Source organism: Camelina sativa, chromosome 6, assembly GCF_030686135.1.
Source record: "Camelina sativa cultivar CO46 ecotype springtype chromosome 6, ASM3068613v1".
Classification (NCBI taxonomy): domain Eukaryota; kingdom Viridiplantae; phylum Streptophyta; class Magnoliopsida; order Brassicales; family Brassicaceae; genus Camelina; species Camelina sativa.
The window spans coordinates 15,322,709-15,342,937 of record NC_141885.1 but is presented as its reverse complement, the minus strand read 5'-3'; the positions used below and the strand labels follow the sequence as shown (position 1 = coordinate 15,342,937).

Sequence of the window (20,229 nt, the reverse complement as noted above, 5' to 3'; positions counted from 1 at the left end):
AGATGATTGGAAGGTTGCTTTACGGAGACTTCATCACTCTCTGTTCATTTTAGAGGCTTAGCCTATCAGGGCATTGTCGACTCTGCTTATGTAGCCGATTTTAAGACTGATTTTTCAAGACAAATTGTGGTAACCATGTCAATCCCCCATATTAGATCACTGTTTGTGTTCTTTGTTCCCCAACATTATCGTTAGAACGATTTGAGAAAAGTGATCTATAGTGTATGCAACTGTTTTACTACTGCATGTAGGTTATTTTTCAGTTGGAAATTAAATACTATGAAAGAAAACTTAATGTCTTTTAAAGAAATGAAGGATAATTGGACAGTTAATTACTAATCCTAAAAATAATTGTATGTAATAATATATTCCTTGTAGAGTTAAACACTTACAAAAATTATTTACCAGTCTTAAAAAGAATTGTATGATAACCCTAAGGAAACTATACAACTAATCACTAATTCTGAAAGAAAAACATATAATTTTTCTTTTGTGAAAAAGACATATTGTAAGAAGGAAACTATACAATTACTTACTAACCCCTAAGGGGAAAAGTATTATTATTACTCTTCTTTTAAACTGATAAATTTAATCTGAAAGGATTTTATTAATATTCATTTTAAAAATATATATTTATATAAGAAAATTATATAATTAATTACTAATCATTAAAAATATAATAACAAATTATCTTTAAGAAAACTATACAATAAATTACAAAACTAAAAGAACAAATATTATTATTACCTGTTTTTAATGAATTACTTTTATAAAAATGTTATAAATTACTATAATCCCAGAAAGAAAAGGATTATAAATATTCCATCTCTATATTAAACAACTAAAGTTACTTCATAATTTCTCACAAAACAAAACAACTAGGTTACTTCATAATAACATCATCCGCCCTTCAACTTCGTTTTCTTGGTATAACTTTTCTTCCTTTTAAAAAATTGTTGTTATTTTCATATGATCATGTATAATTCCATGGTGGTGTCAAATTTTACATCCGAATCAATCACCATGATCATTAGACAAAACTTTTAACTTACTACTACTGGGAAATGATAAAATTTGTTCTAAACACTTTCTATATCCGGTTTAAATGTGGGTTTGGTTTGGTTCTACAAATTCGGCTACGGATGTGATGAAACCGGGTATCATACGGCGTCGTGTAGTTTATGTTTCTTTTGCTGAGAAAAAAACAAAAAATAAAAACGAAACTCTAAAGAGCGATCATGAGAGAGAGAGAGAGAGAAGAAGAAATAAAGGATCTTCTTTTCCATGGGCGATCGCTGAGATCCCCCTGACGAACATAGCACAAAAATTGTCTTCAATCACGAATCTGATTCGATATTTTATTTGAGCCCCTGATCTGGTAAAAGCTCGATCTTCTTTAGTTGCCGCTTATAACTTTGGGCCTTTGGGGGGGAAAAATCATCTACCTTTGTATTTCTTCTGTGGTAAGAATCAATTAACAAGCCTTTAGTCTCTTCAACGCAGCTAGTGGTGAAGTATTTGTGTTAAACCACATCTGGGTTTTGTCTTAATTGTGTCAAAACCAATTTTTTTTTTTTTTTTTTTTGTTGGCTTTGCTTTGGCACTAAATCTTATTTAGGTTCGATTTTTGTGAAAGAATTTAACAGTTTTAGTCTACTGAAACACGTTGGTGTAGTGATTATATTGGAAGGAATTTGGAAATTATTCCACAATTTTTATTGTTTGATCTCTCATTGACTTTTGGTGTTTGATATGCTTCTCTACCCAGATTCTTTATGCTTTAGTGTCACAAGTGATAACTTTGATCTTTGATTGGTTTTTGTTTTTATTGAAGGTTTATAATTTATAGTGGAAGTTTGGAATGGTGCTGGTATTGGCATTGGGGGATCTCCATGTACCCCATAGAGCAGCTGATCTACCTCCTAAGTTCAAATCAATGCTTGTCCCTGGGAAGATTCAACACATCATCTGCACTGGAAATCTCTGCATCAAAGTAGGGTTTTCTCAAATTATTAATCTTTACATCTCTATCATGCTTTGTTTTGATTATATAAATTTTGGTTAAGAGTCTATTTTCGTTCTGAATACTACAAGTTTGTCTTGTTTGTGCGTTGTTTTGAACTACATTCTTACTTGGTAGTTTGAGATTTAGCGGAAAATGGAAAAGGAGACTCAATTGTTTGATGTGGAGCTTGTTCTGCATCTTATGGATTTTGCAGATTTTAATTTATACCTGGTAGTGTGAGAGTCGTCGAAAATGGGAAGAGGAATTTCATTACTGTTTTGGTTGGATCAGTGTTAGTTTTAGATTTGCTTGAGCAATGATGGACTTGTGAAGGGATTAACTCAGCAGTGATTAGTTGTTTATGAGAATTCAGTGATGCCCTTTTAGTTGGAAGATGTGTAAAGAAGTTTGTGAGGCGTTTAGTTGATAACCCATCTTAGAGAAGTTGCAGACCTGATTTGTTCTTATGCTGTGAAATCTTTTCTGGTTTATGTTTGTGGTAAGCTTAACATTTTGTGACTGTTTTAGGAAATCCATGATTACTTGAAGACTATCTGTCCTGATTTGCATATAGTTCGAGGGGAGTTTGATGAAGATGCACGATACCCTGAGAATAAAACCTTGACTATCGGTCAATTCAAGCTGGGACTGTGCCATGGCCACCAGGTTCAGTTTTTCTTCTCTTGCACATTTCATTGTGAGCATGTTGCAGCATATCAATATTCCCTAGTTGTATCATACACCATCTGTTTATCAAAATTTCGATTTAAAAACTAAATTTTGCTTGCCTTTACTTCATTGCTTTGTTGGTTTGTGTCCTTACCCAGTGAGTTTCAGTTTTTGCTCGCTTATTGCTACATGCATGATAATGTAATCAGGCTCTGACTGTCACATCAAATAGTTTTTCTCTCAGTCTTTACATTGTCATATGATAAACAATGATACATTGCTTTTGTCTAGATGCCTCTAATCTACACTTGCCTATTCATGATAAAGAATGTGTTTAAGAATAGTAAACGGGAAAGTCAGTTTAAGCACCGTTGATTTTTCATGTCAATGTTTTAGACTAAAACTATGAAAGAGATGACTCGTTTAGGGTTTGATTCTCTATGTACTCATTAAATTTTGTTTTCTGGTTCTTCCACGTTCCTTAGTAAGCAATGGTTTATTAAACTTTATGAACTTACTTGCAGTGGTATGAAAAAGAGCTTCTCTATTTTGCTGTATGTACAGGTAATCCCATGGGGTGATCTAGACTCACTCGCCATGCTTCAGAGACAACTCGGCGTTGACATACTTGTAACAGGCCATACCCACCAGTTCACAGCCTACAAACACGAAGGAGGAGTGGTCATCAACCCGGGATCTGCCACCGGAGCTTACAGCAGCATTAACCAAGACGTTAACCCAAGCTTTGTCCTTATGGACATCGACGGCTTCCGAGCTGTGGTTTACGTCTATGAGCTAATCGATGGAGAGGTTAAAGTCGACAAGATCGAGTTCAAGAAACCTCCCACCTCCAACTCTGCTCCTTAGTCCATTTAAAAAAAAAAACCTGAAACCGTTTTATGTTTTTGTCTGAACTCACTCCTAAAAAATTTGGTACTTTCTTGTGAAAAATAATCTTTTAATTTAACAATTTGGAAATTGAATCACATAGTACAAATATTATGAAAAAATTAATATTTAATTTGAAAAAAATGAAATAATTTGCTGCAAAAGTCGAATAATTTTATTGTCATTACCACGAACTTGTCGAATTATTCATCTACAAGAGATTAAAAAGCATAATAAAATCGATCCCCAAATTTATTATTAATCGTGATAATTAAAAGCCCTAAAAACCCGACCCGATTCGATCTAACCCGACCCGATTAATGAGCGGTGAATCTGAAGAGCATAACATGCAAATAAGTCTCGCCGGGGTTCACAATCTGCGTCGGGAAATTCTTGTGATTGACGGAATCTGGGAAGCCTTGAGTCTCCAAACACAAACCTCCGTATTTCCCATAAACCGCTTTACCTTTTCCGACGACGCGTTTCAACATGTTACTCGTGTAAAACTGAACGCCAGGCTGGTTCGTCCACAGCTCCATCTTCCTCCCTGTGATATCCTCCGTCACAACCGCCGTTTTCCTCAGATGTTTCCCGATAGGTCCGTCGATGATGTAGTTGATGTCGTAACCGCCGGGTAGCTCGTGGATCCGGCTCCCGATCTCGCGTGGCTCGAGGAAATCGTAAGGTGTTCCGGCTATGGAGGTGATTTCGCCGGTTGGGATGAGTGTGTCGTCGACGGGAGTGATTTTATCGGCGAGGAGTTGGATTTTGTGGGAGAGGATGTCGCCGGAGTTGTGGCTACGGAGGTTCCAGTATGTGTGGAGGGCTAAGTTGATTGGTGTTGGTTTGTTTAGTGGCTTTGCTTCCATTTTAACTCAGAGTATGTTTTTACCGATCATGTACGTCACTTTCACCGTCACGTTTCCGGGGAAACCTTTTGAAAAAAATAACCAAAAAATTAAAATTACATTTCAATTGGTTATATATTTTGTTGGTAAATTGGAGAGAGTAATTTTATGGGTTAGATGGTACTTTTTGGTTTTTTTTTTTACCTTCTTCACCGTCGAAGCTGTCGTATTTGAAAGTAATGTGGCTAGTGGGAACGTAGCTTTGGACTGACCAAATCACATCACTGAATCCCTTTGTACCACCTGATTTTTGTAAGAAATTGATTAGTGATAACGTTTTTAAATAAACATAAATGAAATTTCCAACAAAGGAGTAAGTGAGTGAGATCAAATTGAGATAAAAAGTAATAAATACCATGGAGAGTGTTATAGCCGTCGTTGGGACTGGTTTTGTACAGTTGACCATTTAACTTGAACTGAGCACCTCCTATTCTATTAGCCACTCTTCCCACTATTGCTCCAAAATAAGTTGTATCATTCTACAATAAAAATATCCAAAACCGAGGAAATTATTATTACTAAATTTGTTATTTCTAACAGTAAAGCCTAATATCAACGTGGGTTGTGATGAGTCATTGGTTTTGGATTTTAATTATATAAGTGGAGGATATCGAATAACGTGACAATGCTTTTTGAGCCGAACATCTAGGTTCTATCTAAAATTAAAACCCAAAGTTTTGACCAAAAATGTGATATAACAACTAAAAGATCAGGAAAAAGTAATTAATTAATTACCTTGTAACTATCAAGACTATCAAATCCAAGAACAACATCATCTTGCTTTCCTGTGAATCATCATCATAAGAAATATCAGATTTAAAACAGATAAAAAAAAATCAGAAGAGGCAGAGAGGAAGAAAGAGACAGAGAGAGAGACCATGTCTGTCAGGGAGGAGAAGAGAGGTCATGACAGCACCATAGTTAGTGAAGGTAACACTAAAGTTTCCTCTGGTGAGCTTATAGGTTTTGATCTCCTTTTCACAGAGACTGTAATCAACACAACAACATAACAACACCATCAAAACAGATACACTCAGAACGTGTAATGACGACGATGTCTTCTTCACCATTTTTTTCAGATCAATCAAGATCTACTATTGAGTGATGAGAGAGAGAGAGAGAAATGGAAAAAGAAAGAGAGATAATTTTGGATTTTTCTTCTTGTAATGTGTGTGTATCCTATTTATATTACTGTGGATGAGAGAGATGAGACTATTATATTTTTTTTTTATAAGAATCTTCTTTGTAATTTAGATTTGCTCAGAAGATATTTTAGTTGACAAAATAAATTAGTCATTTAAACCATTTTTAGTATTTTTTAATTGTTCTATATTATTTTGTAGAAAAATCTATATTATTTTGTAGAAAAATAATTTTAAGATGTATGTGTGCGTGCTCGTCTCACTGTATTGTTTGAATACTTCTATTTATTTATTTATTTATTTATCACGATTAGATTTATTCTATTTTAGTATATACACATTTTCTCTCTTTTTGAATGTTTCTTTCGTTTTTACTTTTTTTATTTATTGAGTTTTTAGTATGTGTGCGTGCTCGTCGTGGTCACGAACAAAGTCCCCCATTCATAAATGCCTCCCACGGAGGCACGGACCACTTGCCTAAATGGTAAAATTTCTAGAATTTTGATTTGTACGAACTCTCTGGTTTGAAAAGTATATCCGAAATGAATTTGTAGTTTTTGGCAACCAGAGTAAGTTTTAATTTCCAAACCATTCGTTGAAAATTTTAACCACTTAGTTAATTATAAATTATCTTTTAGACATAACTAAAACATTCTTATGCTTATGCCTCTCAATTGTTGGTGAAGGTTTTGTTTTGTATATTTTATACCAAACGTTTTTGAACTTAGCTCCTGCAATCGTATAGGTTTCCTCAACGTTTGTCTCCTTATTATTCAGAAAGAAAAAAAAAATTTGACAAAGTAAATTTTATTTTGATCGATAAAGGAAGAATAGACCAAGAAGCATAGGAATAGGGACAAATGAGAGTTAAGAAAGCGATAACAAAGGGATAAGATGAAGAGACTCGTTTATTATTCGTGGAATATATTACGTCTAAAATGAAGACTATCATGATCATTGAGTTTCCCTTTTTAGAAGTTCGTATTAACTCTTTACGAAAATAAATGATGCTGAATTTTTTTTTTTGGTCGGAATAAATAAATGATGCTGATGCGTAAGATATAACTATTCTTGTTTTTTTTTTTTTTTTTCGAAAAAGAACTATTGTTGTTAGAAATAACAAATTTAGTAATAATAGTTTGGTATAAAATATTGTTGTTAGAACTATTGTGAGTGTGGAATAGTTTAACAAATTTATTATCAGGCAACTTTTGAGTTGAAAATCTTAGAAAGTGATAATAAATCAATTCAAAAGTTGCCTAATCGAACTAGTGATAATAAATTTGTTAAACTATTCCACATTCACATGTATATTAAAATAAAATTATTGCATCAGTCACAAATTTGTTTAAAATTTATAATGCATTTTTTGATTAATGGATTAGTCACTATATATATATATACGTATATACTATTTTTATCTGCCATATCTTTGAAGTGATGAAATTTTGTCGTATTACTGTAGTTTTTAATAACAAAATCATTTAGACAGCAAAAACGCAGGTGAGTAATATAAATTAATTGAGAATCTTAGAAGTGTCACGTCAAAAATATCAAAAAACGACAAGATGAATTTAATAATTTGATTAAAAAAGAGTTGTTTTCTCTTAATCACAATCATAATAAAACTAGTCATTGTCAAAAAAAAAAAAATCATAATAAAACTAGTTGACAAATTTTCTTAGTCCGGTTGTGTATATACAATTATGCATGCTTCCTTCGTATTAAGAGCATATAAGTGGCTAGAGACAGTTATATGAAATATAATTTGTGACTTTGAACTTGAGATAAGACGTAGAAAAGATTGAGATCGATCAAGAGAGGACATTGAAAACATTGTTAGTTAAGAAGTTTGGGTAACCTTTACAAAGACATCTTCAAAAGTTGTCTGCAAGTTTCCGAGCCACCACCGGAAACATTATCTTTACCCTCTCCAATGCATGAAAAAAATGGTTTCTATTAAATCATCCACAAACAAACAGGTTATAAAAAATCTCATAAGATATTTGTAAAATTTTATATTTTGTATATACATTTAGAAGGTTACACACTTATTTGAGTGTATCTCAATATTTTAATTTGTTTAATAAGGTTATATTGAAAGAGAGCATTTAAAAAAATTGTTGTGGGCAAGTGACATTCTAAAAAAACTTATTTTTCATGCAATTTAATACCATAACAAAATAAATACAGTGATGAGCTCTAACCTTGACAAAATGACTTTTCCTTTTATAAAGTTTTAGGAGTCAGAAAGTGGACAAGATTTGACATTTGTAGAACAAAAATATTTGTAATAACAAAATTAATTAGAAATCAAATAATATAAGAAAAATTAGAAAATCAAAACACTGTAAGTAAATAATGGAATTTTGTTGAGTTATCAATTGGAGTAATAGTTGTTTAACATAAGATGAAATTAAGATTGAGATTGGTCAAGAAGATATAGAAGACATTGAAAACGTTGTTAAATTAGCTAAGAAGTTTGAGCAACCTTCACAAAGACATCTTCAAGAGTTGTGTCTGCGAGTCCCCAAGCCACCACCGGAAACATCATCTTTGCCTTCTCCAATGCTTGAAAGACCTCTGCGATCTTCACCTCTTGCTTTTGAAGCTCAAACTTCTGAGTCCCCGCCGTTCGATATATCTTCTTTGCATTCTTAGAAATAGTATCCACTAATTGCTCCACTTCTTGCTCGTGTTCCTCTGAAGTTGTCACAGTCAGTATATAGGATCCTCCATATCGACCCTTCAACTGTCATTAAGGTTTTAGTTAAAGACTGGCTCAAGTTCAGGTTTTGAAATAGGTCGTTAATTCAGTTATTCTCTGTTTATAACGATTTTTAAGTATATATATATATATATAAGATGTGTTTTCGTTATACAGTACCTCCTTTGGATTGCCTATGCATTGCAAACTACCATTAACGAAAATTCCAAGACGATCACATAAAACTTCAGCTTCTTCCATTGAATGTGCTGAAACATAAAACCAAAGCTGAAGTCTTTTTGTATGTTTGTATGATGACATTATATATGTGGCAAACCAAAGGGAGATATGAACACTCACTCGTGAGTATTATCGCCCCTTTTTGTTTAGCCAGTTTTACTACATCCCATAAACTCTTCCTCGAGGCTGGATCAAGCCCGGTGCTTGGCTCATCCATGTAAACAACCTTGACAAACCACAAAAGACATTACAGAAAATAATCTTATCATAGACGATCTTAGATACCAAAAGAGGTTTTTCAAGTTACTTTGGGGTTTCCTATGAGAGAAATGGCAACGCTGAGCCGTCTCTTCATCCCTCCACTGTATTTCCCAACTTGTCTCTCACCAACCCCTCCATGGAAAAGGTTGACACTGCGAAGCGACTCTTCGACAGCCTAATTAAACCCGAGAAAACGATCAATCAGTTTTTACTTTTATACACAAGTCATTCACAAACCAATCTCGTCAAAACATAAAAGTTACTTGTGTCAAGACAACCCCTTTGAGATTCTTGAGCCTTCCATAAAACAGTAGATGTTCCCTTCCACTCAGTTTCTCCCACAAGAGACTGCAGAAAAATCAAATGAAATGGACTAAGAAACAGGACAGCCTCAAAGTAAAAGAAAGGAACAGAGATTATATATAGAGATATTTACTCATGTTGTGGACAGACTCCAATTGTTGTATATATCCGGTCCATATCGGTTAGTATGTCAAGACCTTGGACAAATGCTGTGCCAGACGATGGTTTGATGATTCCTGTCATCTACACAGAAACATTAGTACATATGCCAAAGAGGTTGTCTAGACTCTAGAAGATGCGAGAGATTGCACTCATTAACAGTTGGAGTTTATTAGACATAAAAGATTAATATTCAAACGTACGGACCATGTTGATGAAAGAAGTTTTGCCTGCTCCATTAGGACCAAGCATGCCAAAGCATTCTCCTTGATGTAAAGCCAGAGATAATCCTCTTACCGCAACTTTCTGAGGATTGCCATCCTTACCTGAGTACACCTTCTTGAGATTATTGCATAAAACCGCGCAGTTTGCCGATGATTCAAGTAGATGCTGCTCTACTTTCTCCCTCTGACACCAAAAAAAAAAGATGCATACAAAATCTTACTCATCCTTGTCAATGTTCAAACTGAACTTGATCTTCTTATCTCTCTTAATTTACCTCTTGACACACATCTGGTTTTTCCATTTCAACGACAACTTTTGAAGTTTGGTTGTTAGAGAAGTAGTGATGTTGTTTCTTCTTTGAAGAGTTTTGTCGTAGGAAGAAGAAGAATGGATGTTTCCTAGAGTAAGTGCTTTGATCAATGTAATATGCTGAAACAAGAAGTAACAACCACTCAATGAGCATGATACAAATAACTTGTTTCATTCCATTATTCTCAAAATCTCTCCATCGCATTCCATCAATTCCGCGGTAATCTCCCTCAAATGCAGACTGTGATAACTCATATAGCCCGCGGTATAAAGTAAATCCAGGGTATAACTCCATTGCAATTATCCATCCTCCTAGAGTAACAACAAAAAAAAATCACATGATGAATCATAATATATAAATCTAGCGAATGGTCTGATTCGGGTTTAAGAACTTACTTGGAAAGAGAGGATCTTCCAAGAAGAATTGGAAAAGAAAGATTCCTAGGAGACCGGTTCCAAAGACATATATGTATGCGATAACTGAAATTTCAAATGAAAAATGTAATAGTTCTTAACGAACTTGGTTAATTTGACGAATCTTGAATCATAGCCGGGATAAATACTAAACCTGTAGCCGTTTTAACATCTGAAAACATTGCAGAGGCTAAAAAGGCGAGTGATATTTGAAGATTTATGTATATCAGGAAGAACACAAGTTGGATACTAAAGTCGTTAAGCCTAAAGAAGTTTAACCCTGCAGAAGACTAAAAGCATCAAGAACTGACAAGGAACATTATAAGATTTCACAGGTAACATATTGGATAGAGTTTGAGTTATTCTTCTTACCAATGGCTGAACCGAATATAGCGAAGCACAACATGTAGAGAATTGATACCAGAAGAAAATAAGTGTATGAAACTATCCAGTAAGGAACATCACCAAGTCCATGCATTTTCATCATGATTCTTAACCTCTGTTGTTTCTCATAGACCAGTGTTGTTAAGATCACCTATAATATGATTCAACCGATCAAAGCCGAGAATGAAGAATGATTTAAAATGTTTTCATTCTGATAGTGTAAAGACTTACAGGGAATAATAACAGAATGACCCATGTGAAGAAGAGTGGGCCGATTAGAGAGGCGATATCTAGGCTCAGTTTAGTCTCTGGTTTAGGCATTTCCTTGACATAATCAAATAGTATCTTTGTCTCAGAACCTTTTAGGAACTCAAGATATGCATTAGATGCCTGAAAACGTTACAGAAAAAGAAAAAAAAATACAAATATGAGATTAAGATTGTGTGGTAATTAAATGATAACATCTATGTTTGTGTAAAGGGTTAAGCACAAAATGCACCAGATTAACTAAGCGAGGGACTCGAATCAGAGCCATAGGTCGAACCACTGTATCGTTCTTGTATGTGGAGTTGTACCAAACAGAAACATTGAGATTGTTGCCATTTGTGTTCTGAAAATCAAAAGCTATAAAATGCAAAGAAGTTAAGACATAAAACACTAGCTATTATTACAAAGAAGTGAGATGAGGTGATGAGAATAGACCTCCAGGAAACTCATTGATCTTCTTGTTTGGATTTCCTTTTCGGTAGCCCTTAAAAAGCTCGCTGTTCACATCGGAAGAACTATCCACCCACATATTTAAGCCTTGGACACATTTTACCTCTAAACATAAGAGAGAAATCCTCTGTTTTTATAAGAGCATTCTTGAAAAGATTTTAAGATTTTGATATTGTAAATGGGAAGTTGTTTTGGTATACCTTTAGGGAAAGCAAGAGGTGATTGGTGAGTTAAGGTTGAGAAAGAAGAGTTTGGTGAGCATTCATGTTGGATGTTATAAATGGGAAGATCTGAGATGAAAGCAGAGTCCATATGATTGGTGTATGCAGGGAAAGATGATGAGCCCTGCATATCTATTATAAAGTCAGAGAACGAGAAAACACAAAATTGTATAACCAAGATGCTACATTGCACTTACCAAGACATAATTGGCTAAATTTCCATCAAATTCAGATGATTTGCTTTGCATATTTCCCATTAGAACTGTCAAAACAAACAATTTCATTGTCACATAAGAAAATAAAATTAATATCCCATTAGGGTTTATACCTTTTCCGAGGGACTGATTCTTTCCGGTGAAGAGAAAAGTTGCAGGAAAAGAATGACTCGGTTGTGGGGTCCTGGCTCGGTATTGAGGAGCTGGGATTTGAAGTAACGGAGTCCATTGTGGTGGATTAGGAATGGCGCAAAACGCTGCTTGCTCTGAAGTGGAATACCTTAAGTCACAAGCTTTCTCTTTGCAGCCACATTGACCATGAACGTCGTTGAATTGTGTGTCGAAGAGCATTTGGACAACAAGGAGAAGTAGACAGAGGAAGAAAGGGATCGTGATGAGACGTATATTGCTCCATATGTTCCGTCTCTGCATCAAAGATAAACGAAACTTTATTGTAAAGTTCTTACTCTGTTTTAGCCATTTTAGTTGTTTAAGTATACTGATACCTGGAAAACTAAATTCTTCCTAAGTAAAGCGTCGGCTTGAGTCAAGAAACATGCAGGAATCGAATCCGCCATTACACTGAATGTGAGAAGATTTGATGGACTCGAATAAATTTTCAAGAATCTCTATTTCTTAGATGTGCATACTAATCTAGTAGCTTAATAACAAAAATATCAAGACTTGAGATAACACGTTACTGAAGTGGCATATAGGTATTGGACAATGGCACTGTATTTTCTTGTTAGTCATTGCGTCTAGGTCAAGTAATTTTAATTCTTGCATCTTCTCACCCAACAAATTTACTCTTTACCAAACCTATATAAACATGAATATAATAAAAACGAAAATTTGGCTTTTTTTATGACTACAATTTAGTTGTTTATTGCCACAATTTAGGGTTTTCTTAAGGATCTCGGATTAATCCCAATTTTTATAAACCGTTTATGAATTTCGAAACAGAGTAAGTAAACCAATGCTTAAGCTTTAAAGGTTGTTGTGTTGTGTCACCTGCTTAAAGGAGCTCTAGTATTCATTTCATGTATAATCTCATTGAAAATTCACGAGCTTTGTATAATATTTTCCAGTAATATACATGATATCTGTGGTAGCAATTTGACAAAAACAAATATTATGGACAACACAAGTATGAATCTAATAAGATCAAGAGAACACATTAAAGGCTTGACCGGTTCTAGCAACCTTGATGAAGACATCTTCAAGAGTTGTATCTGCGAGTCCCCAAGCGAAAACCGTGAAGTTTCTCTTGGCCTTCTCCACCGCCTGGAACACCTCTGAGATCCGAACCTCCTCCTTTGGAAGCTCAAACTTCTGAGTCCCTGCGATGTGATATATCTTCTTGGCGTTTGGGGAGACTTCTTGAATCAGCTTCTCCACTTTTTGCTCGTGTTCTGAAGATGTTGTCATTGTAAACACATAAGATCCACCGTACCTTCCCTTCAGTTCTTTAGGGTTGCCAATGCATTGCAAGCCTCCGTCCACGAAAATACCCAATCGGTCACATAGAAATTCTGCTTCTTCCATTGAATGGGTTGTGAGGATTATCGCAGTGTTTTCTTTAGCACGCTTGATGACAGTCCATAGGTTCTTTCTCGAGGCTGGATCAAGTCCTGTGCTTGGCTCATCCATATAAACCACCTTCATAGGCAAAAGAAAATGAAAACGAAATCCTTAAGCTTCAAAGAGATCAACTCTCTAGGTGTACTACTTATAAAGGTCAATGGTTACTAAGTGTAACAAGGGATTCTTAGACAATGGTGTACCTTAGGATTCCCAATAAGCGATATGGCTACGCTCAGGCGCCTTTTCAGACCTCCACTGTATTTCCCAGCAGGTTTGTCGGCAACACCTCCGTGGAAAAGGTTGACACTCTTAAGAGACTCTTCCACAGCCTAATGTGAGGTCAATAACGATGAGAGATGGATTGAGCAACCGTAAAATTGTATCTTTTGATAACTTTTGGAGTAATATAGAAGGGAAGTAAGATTGATAAATTACTTGGTCGAGATCAGAGCCTTTGAGATTCTTAAGTCTTCCATAAAACAGCAGATGTTCCCTTCCTGTCAGTGTTTCCCAGAGCAAGCTGCACAATAAGAGAATGATTACACAATCACAATCACAATTACAATTACACAATGTTAGTGTGGAACAGTAATAAACTGTTTATTTGTGCTTTCTTGGCTAAGAACAAAATGAAATGAAACTTACTCGTGCTGCGGGCATACACCCATGCTGGTGTACACTCTGTCCATATCGTTGCATATATCCAAACCCTGAACAAGCCCTGTCCCAGATGTTGGTTTCAGGAGCCCGGTCATCTGGTAATACATTACATATTAGTAACGCTACAAGATTATAATCATCGATCAGCCATTAGAAGTAGAATCTAAGCTCCATTCAGCTCAAAAGATTTGTCCATTTGGATACTGACCATATTGATGAAGGAGGTCTTGCCTGCACCATTGGGTCCTAACATGCCAAAGCATTCTCCTGAAGGCACTGCAAGAGATAACCCCCGGACTGCCAATTTAGGCGGGTTCCCATCTCTACCAGGATACACCTTCTTCAGGTCGTCACATACAATCGAATGGCTTGTGCTCGACTCAAGCATCAACCGCTCGACTTTTTCTCTCTGATTCGGATAAATCTTTTATCAGAACCAGAATTATCAAGAACATGAAATATATATACTGTGAATCCTTTTGACATACCTCCTCAGTAACATCTGGTTTCTCCATCTCAACAGCGACTTTGGAGCCTTGCCTCTGCAAACTAGGCCTTCGCAAAGAAGGAGATTTCTTGAAAGGGTTTTGCAAGAAGAACAACGGGTCTTTTCCGGATGAAGAAATCTTATCGATATAGTATGCTGCAATGAGTGCGAGAAACCACTCAACGATAATGATGTAAAAAACATCATCCATTGCACTATCACTGAAATCATTCCACTTCATCCCATCTTCCCCTCTCAAGTTTCCCCGGAATGAAAATTGTGCGAACTCATACAGCCCACGGTATATGGAGAAGCCAGGATATAACTCCATGACAAGAATCCAGCCTCCTGGAAAAGTATAATTACATCGCAATCTTGATCAGTTGTCAGAATAAACACATAAGTATCGTTCTTCAAGATCATAATAACTTACTAGGAAATGATGAATCTTCTATAAGGAAGTTGAGTAGAAACAAGCCCAAAAGTCCAGATCCAAACACGTATATGTAAGCAACAACTATGTTCAAGACATATGAGAAAAAAAAAACTCATTAGCTTGTTTTAAACCCCAACGACTTCTTGATCAAATTCAAGAAGCACAATGTTATTTAAGTACCTGTTGCTGTCTTGACCTTTGAAAATAGAGAGGAAACTAGAAAGGCAAGGGCGATTTGCAGATTTACATAGAGAAAATAGAATACGAACTGAATGCTGTAGTCATTAAGCCGGAAGAACTTCAGTCCTGCAGGGAACCAACAACTATAAAGACACAGATTGGAAAAACAAGACCTGTATATATTGAGAGAAAGACTTCAGTTACCTATTGCTGACCCAAATATCATCAGACATATAACGTATAACATGGATATGGTAAGAAAGTAAGCATATGAAATCATCCAATATGGACCATCTCCTAGCCCATGCATTTTCATTATAATTCTTAGATGTTGCTGTTTCTCATACACTAATGACGACAAGATCACCTGCAAACAAATGGCTCTGAATATGAATTTATAGATCACTATACATCAGAGTGAATATTTGTGAAATAAAACGTAAAGTAGTCTATTGAATGCAAACTTACAGGGAACAGAAGAAGAATAACCCATGTGAAGAACAGGGGACCAATCAGAGACGCGATGTCCAGACGAAGACTTGTTTCTGGTTTAGGCATTTCTTTGGCATATTCAAACAACATCCTTGTCCCTGGGCCTAGTAGAAATTGAAGGTAAGCATTTGACACCTGTAGTTTCGCAAAGTGTAAGCCTCAGTTCAATCAAGAAATCAAAAAACATATTGAGGATGTCTTTAGAGTACATAAGTTATTTTCTTACCAAATTGACAGAGCGAGGAACTCTGACCAACTTAATAAGTCTTCTTCCTGCATCGTCCTTGTATGTTGAATTATACCAGATGCGCACATTGAAGTTATTCCTATCCGTGTCCAAGAGATCATATGCTAAGGGAACAAAAAAATCAGACAGGAAGAGTCAGAAATCTCATATGTGCATATAAAGCATTGTTATTGTTATAGACTGACTGAGAAGTTGACCAACCTGCAGCAATCTCATTTATCTTCCCCTCAGGATTTCCTTTCCGATAGCCCTTGAAAATCTCGTCATTGACCTCTCTGGAGGTATTTCTCCAGAGATTTAATCCTTGAACACATCTTAACTCTGGTTTTGACACAACCATTAAGTTAAAATGACTATACAAGAATTTTTCCTCAGAGGACAATTTATAATGTTTAACAAAATTGGAATAGATCATAGAACTCAACCAGATGACATTAGACTAACACTAATATAAACAGAACTAAAATTTGAGTATCCCTCTAGTTGACATCTTATAACATATATGAGATTGAAAATAATTCAATACCTTTGGTAAAATTGAGAGGTGGTTGTCCGAAAGAGAATGGTAAAGAAGCATTGAGAATGCACCGAGGTTGGATACTGTAGATGGAAAGATTTGAGGCGATCCCTGAATCAAGATAGTTGGTGAAATCTGGCTCAGCTGTTGTACCCTGAAACATATGGGCTCAAACAAAAGCTAAGAAACAGATTCACACAGTGGAAACAAACAGATTCCAACAACGGAAACTCACCAAGACATTATCAGCTAAAGTACGCAAAAGGTCAGTGGAGTTATCCGGTATAGAACTAGTGAGCAGATTCCCAGACACAGCTAGACAAAAAAAAAAACATAAAAACATAAGTTCCCCACTGAACACAACAAAGAACAAGGGAGAAAAAGCAAAAAAAAAAAAAGGAAACATACTTCCTCCAAGAGAACGGTTGTGTCCAGTAAAGAGTATAGTCACAGGACAAGTCCCTGTCCGTCTACAAGAATCATCATTAAGATCTCTAACATCGCGGCTTTCAGGGCGCGGGATTTGTAACAACTGAGGCCACTGCGGAGGACTAGGGATGGAACAAAAGAAGGCTTGATCCGGAGAAGAATACTGTATACCGCAAGTGTTTTCGAGTTTACCATCCCCATTCGTGTCAACCAAATCGCAACCACATCGGTTATCAGCAGAGTTGTTGACTTGAGTATCGAAAAGGAGCTGTATCAAGACTAGGAATACGCAGAGGAGGAAAGGGATCATGATGACCCGAACATTGCTCCATAGATACCGTTTCTACACCCAACGCAATATTCACACAAAAGACGGAAATAATCAAAACTACCATAACATTATATCATGCCACCTTTATATAAAAAATTGTAGGAAAATCTGTAATTATGTTGGATAATCAATAAAATTTAGCCACTAATTATATTGTAGAAACTGATCCATCATCATCAAGTTCCCGAATATAGAAAAAAAAAATAATCGATTAAATCACAGAACACAATCTATCTCTTACTCACATTAACGTACGTAGACGAAACGAACACTGTTATGAAATGTAATTAGATACCGTAGAGGAGAAGAAAACGAATTATATATATACCTGATAGACTAAGTTTTTCCTAAGTAAGGCATTGGCTCTTGTTGAGAAACTGGCAGGACCTGGATCCGCCATTGAATTCATTGATGAAAATTTCTTCGATTTCTCTGTTTCTTCTTTATTGTTTGTTAGGTTTTTTTGTTGTTTGTTTTTTTGGGTTAAGAGAAATTATAAATTGAATCCTCCTAAAGTTTTGAACAGAGAGAAGGGAACAAATCATAAATCACCGCCTTTTGGGTTTCTTCTCATATAAAAGAAGCAGGCGGAGAGAAGAGAAGAGACCAACTGTGAGATTGGTTTGGAAGTTACGATATTACCCTTATGCACACGCTTTGCTAAGTACGTTTTAATTAGTTACTTTTTTTTCTTCTCTAAATTATAGTTATAGGGTAATGATTTTTATTTCTTAGTGGTCAAATAAAACAACAGAGAGGTAAATTAAGTTCAACGAAATCAAGAAAGCGACTATATAATATGGGGGTTAGGAAAATATTTCAATGTAAATTTGGCAGGAAGCTATGTGGAGGAGAGTGTGGCCGGCCAAATAGATTCTACAACTAGTGGAAGAGGTTGAGTTTCAATTTATTTATTTATTTGAATAAAAGTTTTTGTTTTGGGATCGTAGATGATTAAAGGCGTCATCTCAGACGTATTTTTACGTGTGAACGCGATTGATTAAATTATTCTATTATATTGTCTCACGTAAAAGTATCTGGTAATTTAGGTTGACTACGATATTTTTTGAATTTGACCATCTTAATAAACTAAACTAAAAAGAATAGTTTTGTTCAGATTCAAACCTATTCTTTATCGAAATAAAAAAAAATTCAAACCTTTCCAATGTGGCAGATACTTGGACATGAAGCAATGCATGATTCGAACCGAAAGAAAATGATTATATATTTTATTATATGAAATTTGGTTTTTAAAGTTATTAAGTCATCTGGTGACATGAATGTTAAAGTTATCGATTAAAGGTCAATACACGTTCATAAATTTTGTTTTAAATTTTCAAAAATTGAATCATAATCTCTAACTAACAAGGCTCACCGTTTCAAGAGTGGTTTCTGCTTTGATTGGTGATGGTTGGATAAGGAAGGTCTCTTTGGGGCTATTTCTGAGAGTTGGGAGTCTGAAGAAGGCTTGCCGACGGGCAATCTAGTGGATAAGATTATTAAGTGTCGAAAGGCAATTTTTCGGTGGAGGAAGGCACAAGTCCCATATGGGCGAAAATCAATTGAAGATTTAAAAGCCAGATTGGTAGTGGTTAAGGCGGATCATGCTAGCTTTGTCGAAGACATCACGGCCTGACATGGCAATTAACAGAAGTGTATCGGGATGAAAAAGTGTATTGGTATCAGAAGAGTTGAAGCTGGTGGATGAGGCTTGGAGAACAGAATACCAGTTATTTTCATGCGCAGACAAAGCAACAGCGAGGTAGGAATCGTATTGTTGGTCTTCATGATGGAAATGGTATTTGGTCCACGGAGGAAACAAATATTCAGCATACAGCGGTTTCTTACTTCCAGGGGTTGTTTACCTCTTCGGATCGCTCTGACTATGAGGCAGCACTCGGCGAGGTTCAACCGGTTATTCAGGGGAGATACATGATTTACTGACTCAAGATGCCTCATGAAAAGAGAACAAGGAGGCTCTGTTTATGATGTACCCTGACAAGTCCCCATGTCCATATGGTATGACAGCTCTTTTTTACCAGAAGGCGTGGGCCACTATTAAGATCAAATTTAGTGTTTTTGGTTACTTCTTTTTTTTCAGAGTGGGGTTTTTGATAAACGGTTGAATATGACAAATATTTGTCTTATTACCATGGTGGATAAACCGATTAGGATGATTGAGTTGAAACTTATCAGTTTATGTAATATTGGATATAAGATTATCTCAAAGATTTTGTGTCAGCGGATGCTCTCATTTTTGCCCATTCTAGTCTCAGAAACTCAATCGGCATTTGTAGAGGCGGTTAATTTCTAACAATATTTTGATTGCTCAGGAAATATTTCTAACAATTTCTAACTAATTCCTGGGATATGGCTTTGCTTTCGTCCACTTTTGAGCCGGAAGATGTTTCCATCATTTCTGTTATACCTTTAGGACTTTCGAATTCCCCGGATATGCTGGGATGACATTTTACAAAAACAGAAACTTATACGGTTAAATCTGGATATCATATCTTATGGCAAGATATACCGGCTCGGGTTCCCTGTGGTCCAGATATCACACCGCTTCAAACTTTTGTCTGGAAGATCATGTGCCCTCCAAAAGTAAGGCATTTTTTATGGCAAGTTATAATCGGGTGTGTCACAGTCACCTCAAACCTTCGGCGACAAGGGATGAGTTGTGATCCTGAGTGTGCGCTCTGTGGTTTTCCGGTAGAGACAATTAATCATGCTCTCTTCGAAATGTCCCCCGGCGAGACAAGTTTGGGCTTTATCCTCATTTCCAACGATGCCATGCATTTTTCCTTCTGAGTCAATCTTTGCAAATATGGATTTCTTATTTTGGCGAATAGAACAAATCCCTAACCCGGATGTGTATCCTTGGATATTGTGGTATATTTGGAAGGTTAAGAACGATAAAATATTTTCTAATTTGGATTCAAATCCGCTTGCGATTTTGCATCTGGCAGAGGATGACTCTAAAGATTGGTGTATGGCACAGCTGGACGACATGGTCGACATATCCCCCAGGGTCCCACGGGCCATCTTTGGTAGTGGGCATGGTCTAGCGGTTTGATAGCTCTGTTACGAGTTATCATT

At 35.9% G+C, this 20,229-nt stretch overlaps 4 protein-coding genes and 1 pseudogene across 9 annotated transcripts; 1 reads left to right on the top strand and 4 right to left on the bottom strand.

Moving 5' to 3' along the window:
• The first annotated feature begins 808 nt into the window (after positions 1 to 808).
• Positions 809 to 3,753, top strand: LOC104790988 (vacuolar protein sorting-associated protein 29). Of its 3 annotated transcripts, none has more exons than XM_087453057.1 (4): positions 809 to 927; positions 1,835 to 1,993; positions 2,534 to 2,671; positions 3,239 to 3,735. In XM_087453057.1, the coding sequence occupies exons 2-4, from the start codon at positions 1,862 to 1,864 to the stop codon at positions 3,539 to 3,541; spliced, it is 573 nt and encodes a 190-aa protein (XP_087309183.1). In that variant the 5' UTR covers positions 809 to 927; positions 1,835 to 1,861; the 3' UTR covers positions 3,542 to 3,735. The 3 variants fall into 3 exon arrangements, with proteins under 3 accessions (XP_087309183.1, XP_010515089.1, XP_010515090.1); XM_010516787.3 differs by having other exon boundaries at positions 864 to 1,463; positions 3,239 to 3,753; XM_010516788.3 differs by lacking the exon at positions 809 to 927 and adding an exon at positions 1,182 to 1,378.
• Positions 3,715 to 4,431, bottom strand: LOC147942624 (uncharacterized; annotated as a pseudogene). Its single transcript, XR_015559070.1, has one exon. The product of XR_015559070.1 is annotated as an uncharacterized LOC147942624 (transcript).
• LOC147942623 (uncharacterized) lies at positions 3,715 to 5,728 on the bottom strand. The gene is made up of 5 exons (XM_087453059.1): positions 5,348 to 5,728; positions 5,206 to 5,255; positions 4,826 to 4,949; positions 4,615 to 4,713; positions 3,715 to 4,496 (listed from the first exon to the last, which is right to left on the bottom strand). The coding sequence occupies exons 1-5, from the start codon at positions 5,538 to 5,540 to the stop codon at positions 4,438 to 4,440; spliced, it is 525 nt and encodes a 174-aa protein (XP_087309185.1). The 5' UTR covers positions 5,541 to 5,728; the 3' UTR covers positions 3,715 to 4,437.
• A 2,239-nt stretch (positions 5,729 to 7,967) lies between these two features.
• On the bottom strand, positions 7,968 to 12,408 carry LOC147942622 (ABC transporter A family member 8-like). Of its 3 annotated transcripts, XM_087453050.1 has the most exons (18): positions 12,274 to 12,408; positions 11,881 to 12,193; positions 11,750 to 11,814; positions 11,532 to 11,676; positions 11,317 to 11,436; positions 11,114 to 11,238; positions 10,846 to 11,004; positions 10,603 to 10,765; positions 10,385 to 10,510; positions 10,213 to 10,296; positions 9,782 to 10,128; positions 9,490 to 9,690; positions 9,257 to 9,366; positions 9,084 to 9,168; positions 8,867 to 8,995; positions 8,680 to 8,785; positions 8,500 to 8,588; positions 7,968 to 8,364 (listed from the first exon to the last, which is right to left on the bottom strand). In XM_087453050.1, exons 1-18 carry the CDS (start codon positions 12,343 to 12,345, stop codon positions 8,086 to 8,088), a joined length of 2,718 nt encoding a protein of 905 aa, XP_087309176.1. In that variant the 5' UTR covers positions 12,346 to 12,408; the 3' UTR covers positions 7,968 to 8,085. The 3 variants fall into 3 exon arrangements, with proteins under 3 accessions (XP_087309176.1, XP_087309175.1, XP_087309177.1); XM_087453049.1 differs by having other exon boundaries at positions 11,750 to 12,193; XM_087453051.1 differs by lacking the exons at positions 7,968 to 8,364; positions 8,500 to 8,588; positions 8,680 to 8,785; positions 8,867 to 8,995 and having other exon boundaries at positions 9,083 to 9,168; positions 9,257 to 9,359.
• Positions 12,409 to 12,799: 391 nt separating this feature from the next.
• On the bottom strand, positions 12,800 to 17,739 carry LOC109124649 (ABC transporter A family member 7-like). Its single transcript, XM_010516781.3, has 16 exons — positions 17,459 to 17,739; positions 16,779 to 17,142; positions 16,606 to 16,685; positions 16,380 to 16,524; positions 16,055 to 16,174; positions 15,833 to 15,957; positions 15,583 to 15,741; positions 15,319 to 15,481; positions 15,115 to 15,240; positions 14,932 to 15,015; positions 14,500 to 14,846; positions 14,220 to 14,420; positions 13,997 to 14,106; positions 13,787 to 13,871; positions 13,552 to 13,680; positions 12,800 to 13,426 (listed from the first exon to the last, which is right to left on the bottom strand). The coding sequence occupies exons 1-16, from the start codon at positions 17,537 to 17,539 to the stop codon at positions 12,932 to 12,934; spliced, it is 2,814 nt and encodes a 937-aa protein (XP_010515083.1). The 5' UTR covers positions 17,540 to 17,739; the 3' UTR covers positions 12,800 to 12,931.
• Between the last annotated feature and the right edge of the window lie 2,490 nt (positions 17,740 to 20,229).